Raw genomic sequence first — 16790 nt, forward strand, 5'->3', positions numbered from 1 at the left:
AGGCCAACGCCGCCGCCGCTCGCCGGGGTCCACGCTGTCTGCAGGAACCATGGACAACTCAGTCATGCAATCTCATTCTGTGTCTGGATCAATAAAAACACCCTACATGGAGCACTGTGAAGGCGTTCCTCAGAGCACGTAAATGGAAAACACACCGTTCCTGAGAATTTTGTTTAATATGCAGTTTGAACTGTAAAATGGGATCCGACTGTAAATTAATTTTGGAGGAATTTAACATCTCAAAATGTTTCCTATGAATTCTTAAAGTTTTAAAGATGCTATGATATATTTGTTATTACAACCATGGATATGTGAAAGTGTTCCTCATGGTGATGAACCTACGGATAAAAAAAGATTGATTTAAAAAAAGTCTAGCTCAAAGTCACTTAGGACATACTGTGATTTCTTGGCCCCGCCCATTTAGGGCTCAATCAACCAATCAGATCATTCCACCATTAAACACCTGAGAAGGTGGATGATGTTATAAAAGCTGTGATTTTTAGATTTTTGTCTCCACTTTCTCCGTCGCATTAAAACGTGCGTCCCGCCATCCCGATCCGTCATCAGCGAGGACTCTCACGGAAGCTAAAGGTCGTAGCTCATCTCGGGGGAAGCATTGCCGCCGTCGCCGTGACCCGTCTCTAGTGTGTGAACTGAGTGAGTGTGAGTGTCAGACGAGTGACTAATGGCTGAGCGACCGAGGTCTCGGCTCTGTTACGTCCTGCTTGTCATGCTTAAGCAGCGTCTTCGGAGCCCCCGTGTGATTGGCTGTCGGCCTTTCATGCCCCCCCCCCATCAGTCCACACCTTATACGGGAGCGCTGAATGTTAGCACTTTCCCTGACGATTATATTAGAGCTTAAATATCCACCAATAGCATTAATTAGAATTTGAATGTGTTGATTAGTGAGTTTTTCTTCCTTCGGTGAAGCTAAGTCTCATATATTTTTAAACTGGGCTTCAATGTTAACGGAAATTCAGCTGTAATTCTGCTCTGAGATGAGTCTGGAGCTCAAAAACGATGATGACGGACGTTTTGGTTAAAGGTTGCTAACTCTAGTGCGAGAGGACAAACGTGGGATGTGTTGTGGGAGGAGCCACAACCTGTTGAATTCTTCATTTTCTGCTGGACTGAGCGGAGCTGAGTGGTTTTGACATCATGTTATTTTACCCAGAATTCATGGCAAATTAGTCTTATTTAAACTAATAAAGAGCCTGCATGACTATTAGTTTTATCTGAGTGTCCGTTCAGCTAACTCTCGGCTAGAAAGCTAATATTTCCCAGAATGCCAAGCTTTTCTCTTTCAACCATGCAATTGCATTATTTGTTTTACGCTAATGAATCTCCTCACATCATCGTACAATAAGCTTTATAGGTCACATTGCTCTAAGAACTGACGAGGAAAAGATGAATCAAAATGAACAAAATTGTATTTGTTTCTTTTGGTTTGGAAACCATTAAGCGTTTAAACGGGAAGTTGAAGAGATCCTCAGGGGGAAGTTTTACTGGAAGTAATGACATACGAGCTGTTTGACGGCTTTAAGGAGTTGACAGCTGTCTTAATGTCGGCTTTAAGCTGCTTCTTACCGTTTCTGCATGAAATCCCCGTTACTGTAATCATAAACGTGGTGTGTAATCTGCATCCTGACAGATTCAAAGCTCTGTGGTTTCACACAGAGAGATTATTTATGTGCTGCCAAAAAAGTGAAGAAAATACAAAAGAAATGCATTCCTGTAAAAAGTCAAAGTCAATTAGGTAATTACATGCAATCTACTTTAAAACCACATTCATCAACATTCGATGGGACTTTCCCTTCGCCACCCAGGTGTTCCCGGAATCCTAAGAGTGAGTCGGCACTTTTATTTGTCTTAATTAGCCCCAAAATGGAAGCAATCAGCTGCATTAACTTCATAGTAATAGTCATAGTGTCTTCACAGATGGAGATATGAGGCTTGATTTTAATCCCAGTTATCTCTCCTTCCAAACCAAGATTTAAAAATAGATCATTAGTGAACACCCAGTCTGGAATGGGTTCCTTCATTATTATTATCCTTCATTATTATGCGATTACACGAAAAGAGAGATCCAACGTGAGATAGTTACCTCATCACACCAGAGCTGGGGAAGGCCATGTTTCACAGGACGGTCAGCAGCGGTGAAGCTTTTAAAGGAGTAGAAGCATGAAATCCCGTGCTGAAGTCTTGTCCTACCTGCGCATGTTGAGGACTGACGGGGAGAGGTGGTTTCAGGGGAAGCTCAAGCATTTTCTTCAGGACACATAAAAATGTGTTCGATGGGTTCCCATTGGCCCGGAGTTCTCCGGGAGGTGGTGGCTACACTTTTATTACCGACACTTAAAAAGATGCAGAAGCCCACGGGCCTCTATGCGTAATCGCCCCCCCACCCCAACCCCGACCCCAACCATCTCCACCTCCACATCTTCTCTTCACGGTGCCTCCTAATGACACGTATGCCTGTATGCAAGTCCCTTAATAATTATGGAAGGAAGCAGCCATCGAGTGATGAAATGCCGATTCCATGATCACGTGTGCTCATCAGTGCAGGTAAAGAATGCAGTGTTGACAACGAGGAAACAGCCTTGTTATTAAGACGAGGTCCTCCAGCCGACACGCCGTCGGGTCCCGCGGGTTATGTAAATGACTCATGGCGTTTGATCCGGGATTTTTAACGCATTTTAGAACATCTGAGCGCCTAAAAATACAAAAAGGAGCAGGGAATATCCCATCAACCCAAATCTGAGACACTGTGGCTTTTTCTCATTATAATAATAATAATAACTTTATTTATATAGCACCTTTAAAACCAGCAGTTTAGTGAATAACACACATACACAGCAACAGAGTATAGAAATGATAGGTAAAGTCGGTAAGATAAGGTAACAAGACAGTACAAAGAATAAATAAAAATATCTGAATGAATGAAATAAAATAAATACAATAGATAAAATTATAAAATAAATAAAGTAAAATAAGTAAATAAAGTAAAATAATTTAAAAAAATTATAATATATACACTGTAATACATTAAATCAATTAAATAAATAAATAAAAAATATGTACAATAAATAATTAAAATAAATACAATAAATAAAATAAATACAATTATAAAATAAATAAAGTAAAATACGTAAAATAAAAAAATGAAATCAATAAATAATAAAATAAGAACAATAAATAAATAAATAAATCAATAAATACAAATTAATTAAAAATGCATGATGTAAAAAGAAAACATCATTGTTACGACTTAATTAATGGTAGGCATCTTGATGTGCCTGAACCGCTTTGCCTCCGGGTACGGAAAGCTCTGAAGCAAATGTCAATGCCGACTGTGGTCCAGACTTTTGCAACACCTGCTTTGAAAAGGAAAGGCAATTGTGATTTAAAAACAAGTGATAACCACCGCTGTCCTCCAGCATAATGAGTGCTTTGACATATTTTTTTATGTGCATGCCGCAGCGTAATAAAAACCCTCCTGTATGGATTCCTAAAACTATCTTGAATTATTGGTTTATTAATCCTGGCAGCTGGAAATAAATAACCTCACAGTTGCCTGATACGTTTACTACAACCAATAATCTAAAGGTCAAGGATAAAGCATTTGTTGCCGTATATTGTATTCCATGAAGTGATTGTTTTGCCGGTCTGAGAGAAACCTGATCCAGTGACTGGGGGGGGGGGGGGGGATGTGATTATTCATCCACGAGGCAGACCCCATGACTCACACATGTGACCTGGCGTCCACACGGCGAGGCCTCTCCACTCACATACAGCTGACTGCTGTTGTGGGAAAATGAAAAAAGAAAAACAGGAGTGTCATTTTCACCCATAAAGCTTCTGCTGTGTCCGGCGTGGTGAGTGTAGATTTACTTTACCAGTTTCTCAGATATAGGTTTGTATATTTTTAGTTGTAAATGGGAGGATATACAGTATATTCATGTACTTTTACATGTAAATACATGAGATTATAGCCAGGTGGCTGATTTCCATCTCGTTGGTGGTGATTTGGGGTCATTCTCAGATCCTCGTATGGAAGCATCCGTATTCATTTCTGCAGGTTACATCAGTTGACGAAATGAACCGTGTGGAGGATAATGTGGGCGTGTCCTATCACCCTTCACATTACATCACAGGAGAGCACTTTTCCGCCCAAATCAAATTAAAAGCAAAATGCCACCAATCGGCTATAACCAGAGCAATCAGCGTCCCCCTCTGTGGTCGTACTTTCTATAAACCAGATAATCAGATATTGGACTGTATAAAAGACGAGTGCCCTTGCTGTGTAACCTCTCTGAAACTCGGCCAGTTTGTTTTTTTTTTCCCTCAGACTACGGTCATCTGGGCTCTGGCAGCAGTCGGAAAAAGAAAGAAAAAATCAATAGCGCTTCTCTCTTAATCAAGAGCGCTCGGAGCTTATGGCACAATGCCATGAGAGAAAAGCAGCAATTGACTTTGGTTTTTTTTTTAAGGAGGAAGGTGAAGCTGCATCAGAGAGTCCTGAACGGGTTCACCGGAGACACTAAAACACCCAAAGAGACCCGCGGAGACGCCCGACTTCCTGTTGATACCAACAGCTTGAAGGCCGTGGTCATTTTTAGTCATTTCTAGTTACATAATCCTCCCCTCCCCCTTGTCTGACCAGCGATTAGTTTAACCAGGACCAACGGCGTTTTCATCGCAGTGACAGGAACTAACAAAGACGCTGCTGGTTCGTGCTTTTACATCCTTTTCTTTGCTCAAAGGCGGTTTCTTCTAGAACATCGTAAAATACCTGTGTGACTCTTCGGATCCTTGAAAGAGTGAACAAAATAAATAATACTTTAATTTAAGCCTATTTTTAATCAATAAAGGTACCAACACAGTTCATAAAACAGTCACGAAATGGAATCTATTCGTCCATTGCTTCTTTTTGTGTCACTCTCCACGACTTCTTTTCACGCTAACGAGACGAAAGTGAGGTTCGTGCGTTGAAACCACTTCACAACAGCAGTTTGGTGACACCGTCCTTGTGGCTGAAAGACACATTAACTAAAGATAAATCAAATATACACAAATTAATTTTTTTTGTGTCTACATACATGAAACCGGCCATGAGACTGGACTGGACTCAAGCACCCTGTAGAGTTGGTTTTAATGCTCTGTAACTGTCCTGGAACTCACTTATTCTAGAACTTTACTTCATACTTGTACCTTCAAATGTCTGCGAGAAGATACATGTTTGACCTTGATGACTGAAAATAAAGATTTTCTCGCCAGATCACATGACATCACTTTGCTTTGTGGCCAGATGAACCTGCTGGACGCTAAAGCTACAATACTGACATTTATTTTTTTATACATTTATAACAGAATAAATGTGTTGTATGAAAGGTGTTGCTTGTAGTACAGTCACAGTAAATTACCAGCTGACTCAGTTGCTCCCCTCGGCTTTACAGAGCGTTTTAGCTTCTTTCAGCTCATTGTTTCGCTTTTATGGCCTGCTTTACTTTACTGTTTTGGCTCCAGTCTCACTGCTCTCATTAACCTTGTTTGTCGCAGCAGGGCAGCTGCTTTTCAGTGTAAATAAAAACGCTTGGATGAACCCGCTGTACGCTGGAGAACAGCTGGGGAACATATAGCTCACTTTTTTAGCTGCTAAAACAAAACACTCCCAAATCCCTCCACCCGCCTCACGACGATTGTTTGGCAAATAATGGATGAAAAGGTATTCAGATTGAGCTTATTGATGAAGCACCTGATGAGTCGCGAAAGTGCATAAGTCACTATTAATAAGAGAAAGTGTTGATACCAGCAGTTCTGGCCCAGTGTTACTTGGTATATCCAAAACACATTTTTTTGTGTGTGCATGTTGAGACCAAAATAAAGACAGGAAGTGGAGAAGGGGCACAAACCATTTTGATGCACAAGTCTTGAGCTTTTAGGAGCCCCCCATGGAGCCACTTTAAGACCACTTTGGTTTCAGTCTATTGATTCTGCTCACTTTTGGGGATATTTTTAGTAATTTAGTTTATCTTGCATCATCAGCCTTTTCATAATGTGCACCAAAAACCCTGTTTAGCACGTATTAGAAGTGTGGACTCGGGGAAACAAGCTACCTGCTACTCATCTATCAAGAGAGATTTTGGGATCAACAGCTGTTTAGTGGTTTACTGATTTCGGTGTCAACATGTGACCTCTACTTGTTTCCTCATGGCCTCCAAGTCACATGACACCCCCACGTGCCTTCTAATCTCATTTCATTATCACATTTTGATTGAACTGTGTTCTTTTTTGTTATTGTTTGCACAACACTCCTGCGTTGTTTCTCAGCGTGTTCATTTCCCTTCAGCTTCAAAGGGGCAGGCTGTGACGTCAGCTCGCCCGCTGGACGCACACACTCGATAGTGCAGCAGCACGTACGCGCACGCACGCACACGATGGGTGCTGACTATTAATATTGCCCCCGTATGAAACTAGCCGACTGTTAGTGTGTGTGAGGCAGATTCCGCGGCAGACGCTGCCGCACTTTCTCAAATTGAAAAACAGAGGAGAGAGAGAGAGAGGTAGAGAGTGTGTGTGTGTGTGTGTGTGTGTGTGTGTGTGTGTGTGTGAGAGAGAGAGAGAGAGAGAGAGAGAGAGGGGAGGGAGGGGGGACTGCAGAACATACAGGCTCTGGATGGATAACCATGGCAACAGCAGCAGCAGCAGGCGAAGCGCTCATATAAACATTGCAAGCCGCGCATCCCTCCGCAAACAGCGGTGCACTGAGTGAAGGAGCCCGAAGCCCTCTGCGGATATTACGCTTCATCACTGCCAAGGTGAGGCTGTTTCATTGTCCGTGTGACCCGCTGCGTCCGCGCGGCTTGTTGTCTGTCTGCGTGCTGCAACATGAGAGGCTGTTTTCTGTTTTAACATTACAGTGGAGAGAGAGAGAGGCAGAGAGACACAGAGAGAGAGGCGGAAAAGGCTGGTTGGTCGGAGCACGCTGCCAGCCTGCATGAGGATGGGTTTTATTTTTTTAACAGGAGTGTAATTTATTTTTTTAAATGTATTATTACATCATATATGACAGCTGCTGGTCTTTGTTTGACAGATAGCAGGATGTGTCCTCAACATTCCACACAGAGAAGTTCACAGGGCAACAAAGGAGAAATCAAAATCGAATCATCCTTTCAGAATAAAAGCATCCATGACAACATACAGTATGTTCCTGTGATGATGGACAATGATCCACAGTACATGAAAGCGTATAATAATTGGATTTTAGATTGACAAAACTATCGCCGGCTAGTTTTTTTTCTTCTGCATCTTCATGGTGAGCGAGGATGTTGTGTCATCGGAGTGTGTGCTGTTTGTTATCAGCGTTTCACAGATGCTGTGGTTCTTGGAGGAAGTCCCACACACCGCCTGCAAATGAACAAAGGCTATAGCTGCCACTTAAACACCAGAACAATGATGAGTTGGCACAGCGGGCGGTCGGGAAAGATGAGCATGAGTTCAGGTCCTTGCAGGAAAAACCAGAACAAAGTCCACCTTCATCGCCTTTTACAATTCCTCATGTGTGTGTGTGTGTGTAGCTCACACTCATACAAACACATTAATAGTCAATCAGAGTTGTGATTTGAGTCCGTTTATGGTCTTGAATGCAGATTTCACCCTCCAGCAGCTCGTCCAAACACTACAAAGCTATTCTGAGGTAGTGGATGGAGGGATTTCCACTTTTTTATGGTTGCATTAAAGCTCTTTGATCACAAGAGAATGTCATTTGGAGATAGCGAGGATCCTCTCACAGTCACTTTCTGACTCATTTCACCTCACAACTACCACTTGGTCTCCTTGTCTGCCTTTGCAGGGATTTGGCTTTTGTCATTTTGAGCCTAATCCAGCATCAAGGAGAGGGGGGGGGGGGGGGGGGGGGGGTCAGCTAATGCTAGATTAGTCCCGTCACATGATCGCTGGCTGCTGGCTTTTCCTGTACGGGAACACATCCAGATATTCCTTCATAATCAGACGAAACAGAAACAGAAGATCTCTGTATTCGCTGATGGTCGCCTTTCTGTTGTTGTGTTTTCTGCAGAGGGAGTCAGACGTTAATGAATGGAATAATGCCTGAGATTAATATCCGGGCCCTTTGAGCTGTGCACACACACACACACACACACACACACACACACACACACACACACACACACACACACACACACACACACACACACACACAGCACACAGCTGTTACAATCACACGTTCGCCTACGTAGCCTGCAAAAAAAAAAAAAAATCTGCTCGTTCCACATTCAAAATTAATCCTTTTCCCAAAATCTGAGATGTGGGAGATGCCAGTCAGTCATTCTGAAATGAGCTGACATCAGCAGTTTTTCCTCAAAGTGGAAGAATTAACGGCTAACTCTATAGCTCTCAAAGAAAGCCAGCATGTGTGTGTGTGTGTGTGTGTGTGTGTGTGTGTGTGCCTGCATTAAATAGTAATCAGACAGCAGATGGCTGTTTTGTAATGATTAGTGTTTAATGATTTGCTCCAAGTAGAGAATCGGAACGAGAGAGTTTATAAAATGCACAAGCAGCAACTTCTTTGAGAGTTCGGCTACAGGTTTGCAGCTATCAGAGCTCAGCATGCATTTAAACAGGGGGCTTGTTTAACAATAGGAAAACAGGTGAAGGACATTCACAGTTTGGTAAACACTGTTTCATATCTGAATCTGTCGGCAGTCTTTCATGAAAACTGCAGCTCACATATCAGAAACAAGCTGCAGCTATTATGAAATAGACTTTCAGGTGCTAACTCGATATTCAGAGCAAGCATCCAGCAACTATGAGCTATGGTGGAGTTATTATTGTCTACCAGAGCAGAGGATGAAGTCGCTGTCCCGACAGCGTCATCGCAGAAGTAGCCGGTTCCCCTCAGGTAAACACCGTTAGCTCTGTTAGCACGTTTGCTATAGTTTGTATAGTGTAAGTGCTGTTAGCACCGTTAGCTGCAACCTGCTGACTCAGCAGTAGCCATGTTGAGAGGCCACAGAAATGCTCCCGATCTCACATATATAAACCTTTAAAGTTACCTTAAGAGCGTTAAGCTTTTGGTTCTTGTTGATTTGGTGACACCTTGTGTCGTGTTGAGTCAAACATTTAAATGCTATACAAACAAATAACCACAAAGTCTGGTTCTGGGGACGTCCAGGAGCATCCGATTGGTCGACCTCAGTGGAGTACAGGGATACGAGACTTCCGCCAGATACGGTGGCGTCAGTTCATGTAAAACTACCAGATAAACAAGCAACAAAATCTTGAAATCGACCCTGAAACGGGCAGGAAGCCAGTTTTCAGGGAGGCCATCACTGGCGACACGCGATCCTGTTTGCTTTTTCCAGCGAGACGACGAGCAGCTGTGTTTTTGTACTAATCTGCGCCCACGTATAAAGAATTACAGAGGTGATACAAGCGTCTCGAGGTCTTTGGAAGAGACAGAGAGAGAGAGAGGCTTGATATCTTTAAAGAGTTAGTTTTGACAACTCAACTGATTTGTTTGTCGAATTTGAAGGTGTCGAAGATCACGAGAAGATAAAAAGACCAAGATGGATTCGTCCGATAGGTCAGGTCGATCAGGTCGCCCGAGCATGACGATATAAATGATGGCTGCAACTGAAGAAAAACGATTTCCTCCAGAAGTTAGAAAGACGTTTACCAACACCAAACACTTGACCTCACTTCTTTTAGTAGCCGAGAGGAACGCCATCACCTACTGGTGATATCAACAGGTCAACTCTATGGGTTTCATAATCTTCTCATTGAGTCTTTTTGTCTATAATACATAGAAGGGAACTGGATGTACAGCGCAGCAAACAAACAGATGCTGCAGATGAGCGTAGGAGGAGAATCCAACTGGCGGACCCCGACACCAACAATAAAAACTTTAGAAAAAAGTGTATCCGAATGAATTTATATTCCTGTAAGACATTAAAAAAAACAGAAAACAAGAACAACAACAAAATTGTTTGGATTCTTATCTCTATTTTCCTGTAAATGAAGCCGTTATTTTTAGGAAATTCAACATTATTCAACAACATTATTACAAAATCTAACTTCAATCTTATCATTTAATTGATGCAAGTTCTTTCCAGGAACTATAAAAAAACTATAAGGAAATGAATATGAACTAACAGTAATGTAAGGTGTTCTGTGGTCTGTGATTCATTCCTGTTAAACCCTGGTGGGGGGAAAGACTGGGTCTTAGATGAAATCGTCTAAAAATAGGCGTGCTGGTGTCGGCCCAAAAAGGTTTTCATCTGGAAGATGCAGCCTGGAAGAAGCTGCCAATATTCAGCTTGTATTTTAGTTTCTGACAAATCTAATGACGAACCAAAACCCAACGAGGAATTACCTCCTAACAACAGTGTGAAGGGTTGTCAGAGTCCGATCCCTAAAATAACAGAAGAGATTCATTTCAAATATATATATATATATAACTGTACATTTGTAGAAGACAGACAGGCCTTCGTTTTGGTCTTTAATGGGATTCATTGACAATATGAAAACGAGAGTAAGCCCCGTTGACATCGTTGATGAGTCGTACCATCATCTCCATCATCGTTGTGATTTCATCGAGGGGAAACAGTGTATCTGATGTGTATTGATGCCTCTGTGTGCTGAATATAATGAAGAAGGTTTCAGCAGTGATCCCTCGGACTGCCATCCTCCGTTTTTAATCAAGTACACCGTGTCCATTCTCCTCCTCTGAACCGGAGAAGTGAGCGGCTTCCTTCTCCGAACCTCGGAGGCTGCAGAATAACACACGACCAGGATGTCGGCGAATTAGAGAAACGCTCCGGCCGGCTTAATCAACGCCGGGGATGAAGAGCATGCAGCGTCCCCTCGGCCTTGCATCAAATCACTTGTAATGGGCTCACGACATCATGATGACCGCCATCATCAGTGGTCACCCTGACACACACACACACACACACAGCGATGTTCCACTGCAAAGAAGATCACTGTGTTTCTCAGGATCGCTCACGTTCATTATTATATCATTCATATTTTGCTCCTCACGGCCGGATCTGCAGGCAGAGGTTCAGGTTTTTAACCAATGATTTACGTCTTCCTCTACGCACTTGGCAGGATTTCTTATAATTCATCTTATCAGCACTGGCGAGGTGGAGGAGGTGGAGGAGCGGGAGGGTTTCACTGCCAACAGGGAGGACACGTTCGATGCTCAAATATAATTCTGCTGTCAGGGGACGATGGGATATATTTCTCCACTCCTGGACCACAAACTTTCCTAGAAAACAAAGTAAATTAATCGAATCCTTCACCTCCAGACGAGTCAGAACAAAATAATTAGTTGAACGTTTTTGTTGAGCACTTAGAGTACTGAGGGTATTGAGGAGCGTGATACATTTGTTGTTAGCACCTTTGGAAGCCAAACACCGAGAGCAGATCGTGTTTATCTGCTGGAACGCGAGATGAATCTTAGCGTGTTAGCGGCTAACAGTGGTGACCTTCGTTTTACAGCTCTCTTTTACCAACATCCGTGAGCTTCATTTACAAATAGTGATGCTGCCTGTCTTTTATGTTGATCAGTGCCGGCGTGTTGAACAAGATCTCCTTTTCACCACTCTTGTACGTTATATTTACGCCGTATGTCTCCCACTGTAATCCCTGGCATCTTTAGCGAAGTAGCTAAAGAAACTCCTGAAATCAAATCATTTGTGCGATTTAGATTTACACATTCTCACAGATTTTACACAACGTGATCTCACAGAAACACATGAAATTATGCTATTTCTTAACAGTTTGTGTATGTTATCTTGTAATGTGTATTGCGGGTTGCCACGGAAACCATTTAACATGAGGTTCCAGGCAACAAAACAACTTTAGTTAAAGCCATGGTCTACATTCTGATAATCAGTTGGGCCTCTGAGACAGATTTGAAAAAAGCAACCCGCCTCCAAAAGCAAACCCCTCCCCTCAGTGTTCCAGGATTGGACGGGATGACGAGGAGCAGGGGAGACGAGGGGATTGGATGGAGGGTACGAGCCAATGGGAGCCTTCCGGAGCAATGGCTCCCATTGGTCAATTTCTATGCAGGCTTACGGCTGATAGACTGAATGGATTTTTTTTACTCTAAATCGTAGACCGTAGCTTTAAGGTTGAGGAAACCATCACAGCTGGGCTCAGAATAAATCAACAACACTTAGAGACAGGAACATGATCCAGGTGTAAACGAAGGGTTACCTGTTGCATCGTCCTGGTAGTGACCGTAACGTCTCACACTATAAACTTGAAGAAAGTGGACAGAAACACTGTTAAGGCTCTCAACACTCACAGCAACACTACTCGAATACAGCACTCGTATCTGGACATGCTGGGGGATTCACCGAGCTTTAATTGCTGCTAATGGAAAACAGAAGAGCTGAGCTCGGCACTGGGGAGATGTTGATCAGGGTTCTTATAGAGACGTCCATTAGATGTACAGGAGTCTTTGCCTGCTGTTGTCTCAAACAGTTGTCCAGGCCTGTATTTCTGTCTCTTAGGCCATGATAATAGTCACTTCCTGAATGTGATGCAACTTCCTATTGAGGGCTTATAGGAACTGAATGTGTAACATTTCCGTCATGTGTTTAGATGTAGGTGTCTGTGCAACGAGGGTTTCCTTCTGCAACATCAAGTGCTGTCTGATCTAAATACATAATATTTAGAGGGTTTTTATGTCAAACAGGATACAGAGACCTTCGTCTTCTCAGTCGTATTCCTCATGTAAGAAATCATGACCCACAGAGAAAGGCTGCGGGATTCATTCAGACCTTTAAAACACGACTATTAGAATTACATCTCATCACCGGGTATTTGATATTCATGTGATGGGAAGTATATTAAAGCAGCAACAACGTACCTCAGGCTGAACTCAGCTCACATATATAATCACTTAATCATATACCAGAATGGTGATAACATTCTGTCTCTGTCTTATACAACCCGTGCTCCGACGCCGGACGCCGTGAGTCACATCACCTCGGCAGGAACAGGAAATAACAGCGTGAGCTAGTTTTAGAAATGTCATCATCTTCCTCTGTGGTCTCATTTCCAAATGTCTTCTGGTCTTCCTGACAGGTGATGAGTGGGATTATATCATGTCTGAAGTACAGGGAACACTGGAGTTTTCTGTAGAGCTGCACAAGTTTCACAATGTGGATCTCTTTCAAAGGGGGTAAGCAAGAAACCCCTTTTATCACCTGCTTCATGTTGGTTGCTAAATAAGGACACATCTCAATATGTTTTTGTAACTTCTTCATCTCTCATCCCTGCATGTTTTGCCTAAAATGCCTAAACAGGTAAATCCAACGTCAACTGAAAGATGTTCTGGGACCTTTTTAAGTACCTTAAGTACCTTCCTTTTGAAAGGAACATTCTGACGGTTTTCCCCCAACAATCAGAATCACTGAGCGCTGCTGCCTTTGAGTAATACAAGTTTGAACACACGGAAAAAGAAGGATTTTATCCTCCCCTGAATGTTTGGTGTAAAAAGAAGCCTGCAGCTTAGAGATAGGGATGAAAACACACAACGGGACCCGAGCCTGAAGTCTTACCACAGTTCAATGTTAATGATAATAATACAAAAATGTATATTTTACACAGGTTTTTCCAAAGCATAGGTTCAGGCGTCAGATGGCACAACAACAAATTCATTTATAAGATACATCAAATAAATAGTTCAGTAAACGCTGAATCGGCGTAAAAGATGATGGTGAATACTCATCATGTACCACTCAATGTCTTTCACTTCTTTTGCTGCATGTTTTATTTGAAAAAGTACCCATAATCCCCTGGAAATGATGTCATAAATCAACATGGGCTCAGATCAGCCCCAAACATGCAAAACACTCTAACCCTGGTCAAAAATGGAGTCGAGAATTTGATTTATTTTTATATATTATTTATTATTTTATCAGGCCATCTGGCCGACCATATAAAATATTATCCCATAGAAATGTGTGATTTGAAATGGCACCCAGCCTGCAGACTGTCCCACGCACAGACAAGTCAACGCTCGTAGGTGAGATGTTCTCACATGGAGGGTTTCATTATTTCTGGAGGGGGCTAACATCAAGTAATAAACAAGCATTTAAACAACAGCACAGAAACAACATATCTAAATAAAAAGAGCTGATATCAAAATCTTCACTTTTATATTCCATTAATTAAAAACAAGGTCATGTTCCTCCTGATGATGCAGGAAGATTAAAACCTTTTCATCGGGCCGGCTTTATCAAAAATGATTTTCCCTCTCAGAACCTGACAGGCTTGAACATTATCACGTAATCTCTTCGGCTGAGTGCACTCATATCGACGATGTTTTACCGTTTGTCAGATTTACTACAAGTCACCCACCGTACTGTTTAGTTGGCCATGAAAAGATTTATATGACAAAAAATACCAGAATCTAGATCACATTTTTGTGGTTTGCAGGCCTGCAAGCTTATCATGTCCTGCCCCTTCTTCACATCATCACGTTTAATTTACACACAGCTCGTATATCGGTGTGAAATAGTCATTATCGTCAAAACGAAACAATAACAAAAGAGAGAAAAAAAACCTGATAGACTAGCAAGAGGGTCAAAGTTCAAAGGTGCAGCTTTTGGATCTGGAGGATCGGATTTCAATGTAAAGATGAAGCGCTGCAGAATAAAGAATGAGTTTCTTGAATCTTGTGCATGTCACCATGGCGATGTCATGATGTCATGATGTCATGATGTCATGATGATGAAATCAACCCCAGCCTTTGGGGGACCTGCAGCTGTTTCGAGTGTTTACACTGATTACATTGAAAAACACTGATTTAATCTGCATCTCCAGAGACGGCGTTAGCGTCACACTTCCCTCTTCGATCGCTGCAGACGCTCCAATCACAGCTGGATTATTTTATAGTAAAAGTAGAAACTGCACTGATAAGTTCCATCATTCTACCAGGATCTGTCTCCGATGTGTAGCTGCATTAGAAAGGAAACATTCTGAGATTCTGGGACTTGTTTCTGACCGCCGTTGACCTATTTCCTTCACAAACACCCCCTTATTTATTCATCAACCTTCAAAACGTCTCTCTGCGCTCTTCCCCGTCAAGCGTCCGATGGCGCCGGTTGCGATGACATGCGGTTTCGTCGACGAGATGCTTTTACACGAAGCTGCTTTGACTTAAACTGTCAAAGTGACCTTTCCATCGCCGCCTGGCTCCCAGTGTCGTGTAAATAATCCTCACAGCGATTTAAAACTCCCATCCATATTCTCATTCTTCTGAAGAACACGACTTTTCAGCATTCATCAGATATTATGTACGGTTTACTTTACAGCCCTTTGAGTAGAACAACGTTATTATGCCTTTTTTACATTATTAATAACCATTTTGAACACAATCCGTTCAATAATTCAGCCACATTTCTACAGTGTTGTTGAACACAACGATTTGTCTGAACGTTTAAACACAGAAACCTGTTTCCTCACATTAAAACGTGCAGCTTGTGTTTCCTGTCTAGACTCACTGAGCACGGGAATGTTAATATTCATAGCATTTTCCCCAAAATCAATCAAATATGCTTTAATCTCCAACAGCACTTAAACATATTAGAATCAATGTAGACACTGGATTATATTTAAAATGAGATATGATAATCCTTCATTCATCCCACGGCGAGGAAATTTACCATTTAGGACTGTAAATTTATAATTTACGTAACATTTGAGATGGTTAACAAGAAAAACACAACTGGAAAAATTGTCATATTATATTTAGTTTACATCTTTAACATGTTGTTGGTGTTTAGTTTGTTCTTCTCTTTGTTATCTTTTTACTGTGATTTGTTTTAACCCACGAGCTAAATATCAGATACCGACTGATTCAAACTGAATTTTTAATTTGTTTATTATTATTATATCTTTGGTTTTTCCGTGTGACTGACTTTCTATCTCCCAGGTTCTACCAGGTCCGAGCCGGGCTGAAGGTCTCACCTCGAGTTCCCCACAGGCTGATAGTGACAACACAGGAGAACACAGGTCAGGACACACACACACACACACACACACACACACACACACACACACACACACAAATAAGAAGCCAATGTGCTGTATTGGTTGCCAGTTGTGTTGTTCATGCTTGTCTCTGAAGTCTGTGTGAAAAGGCTTATTGTTACTACAGTGTTGTAAAAGTACATGGGAGGAACTGCTCTTTACTGGAACATGTAAGCATCAATTTACAGTTCCATGTGGAATATAGACATCTTCTTACACTGGCTCAACCATTCACACTCAGGTGTTCATTAAAAAGAATGTCCATGACAAGGTTTTCCCAAAATAGAACAATCCACAGCTGCCACAATAAATCAGTCACATATTGGAACATCTGCTTATTGAGGTGTAATGGATTTACACTGAAACGCACCAGAATCTGATGTTTTATTGAAGGTAAATAGAATAAGAATGTTTTTTAAGAGAGTTAAGCCGTTCTGTTGGTGTCTTTCCGTCAGTCGTACCAGCGTTTAAAACCATGTGTCAGAGAATGAGTGGTGTTTGGGAAATGTATGGCTCCACCTCGCCTGGGATTTAAAGACTGCAGAGAATCTCCAATAAATTCCAAAAACCCAAATGGTGACATGATTTAACGACGTTCTGTAAATGTAAATCAATTTCTTGATAAATATATGGCGATCCTAGCTAGATATTTACACGCTGTAAAAACAAATATAACTCTATTGGACTTCATGTACTCCAGTAGGAATATTCCCCTC

The 16790-nt window shown here is 41.9% G+C and overlaps 1 protein-coding gene across 1 annotated transcript in view; it reads left to right on the forward strand.

The window, feature by feature from the left end:
• Positions 1-6641: 6641 nt before the first annotated feature.
• Positions 6642-16790, forward strand: part of fam135b (family with sequence similarity 135 member B) — a 34419-nt gene continuing 24270 nt past the window's right edge. The window contains exons 1-3 of the mRNA XM_084032061.1: positions 6642-6818; positions 13123-13219; positions 15977-16056. Of these exons, the coding sequence (XP_083888187.1) occupies positions 13143-13219; positions 15977-16056 (157 nt within the window). The 5' untranslated portion in view covers positions 6642-6818; positions 13123-13142. The remainder of the gene's footprint in view (positions 6819-13122; positions 13220-15976; positions 16057-16790) is intronic.

Source organism: Eutrigla gurnardus (genome assembly GCF_963514095.1).
Source record: "Eutrigla gurnardus genome assembly, chromosome: 17".
Lineage (NCBI taxonomy): Eukaryota > Metazoa > Chordata > Actinopteri > Perciformes > Triglidae > Eutrigla > Eutrigla gurnardus.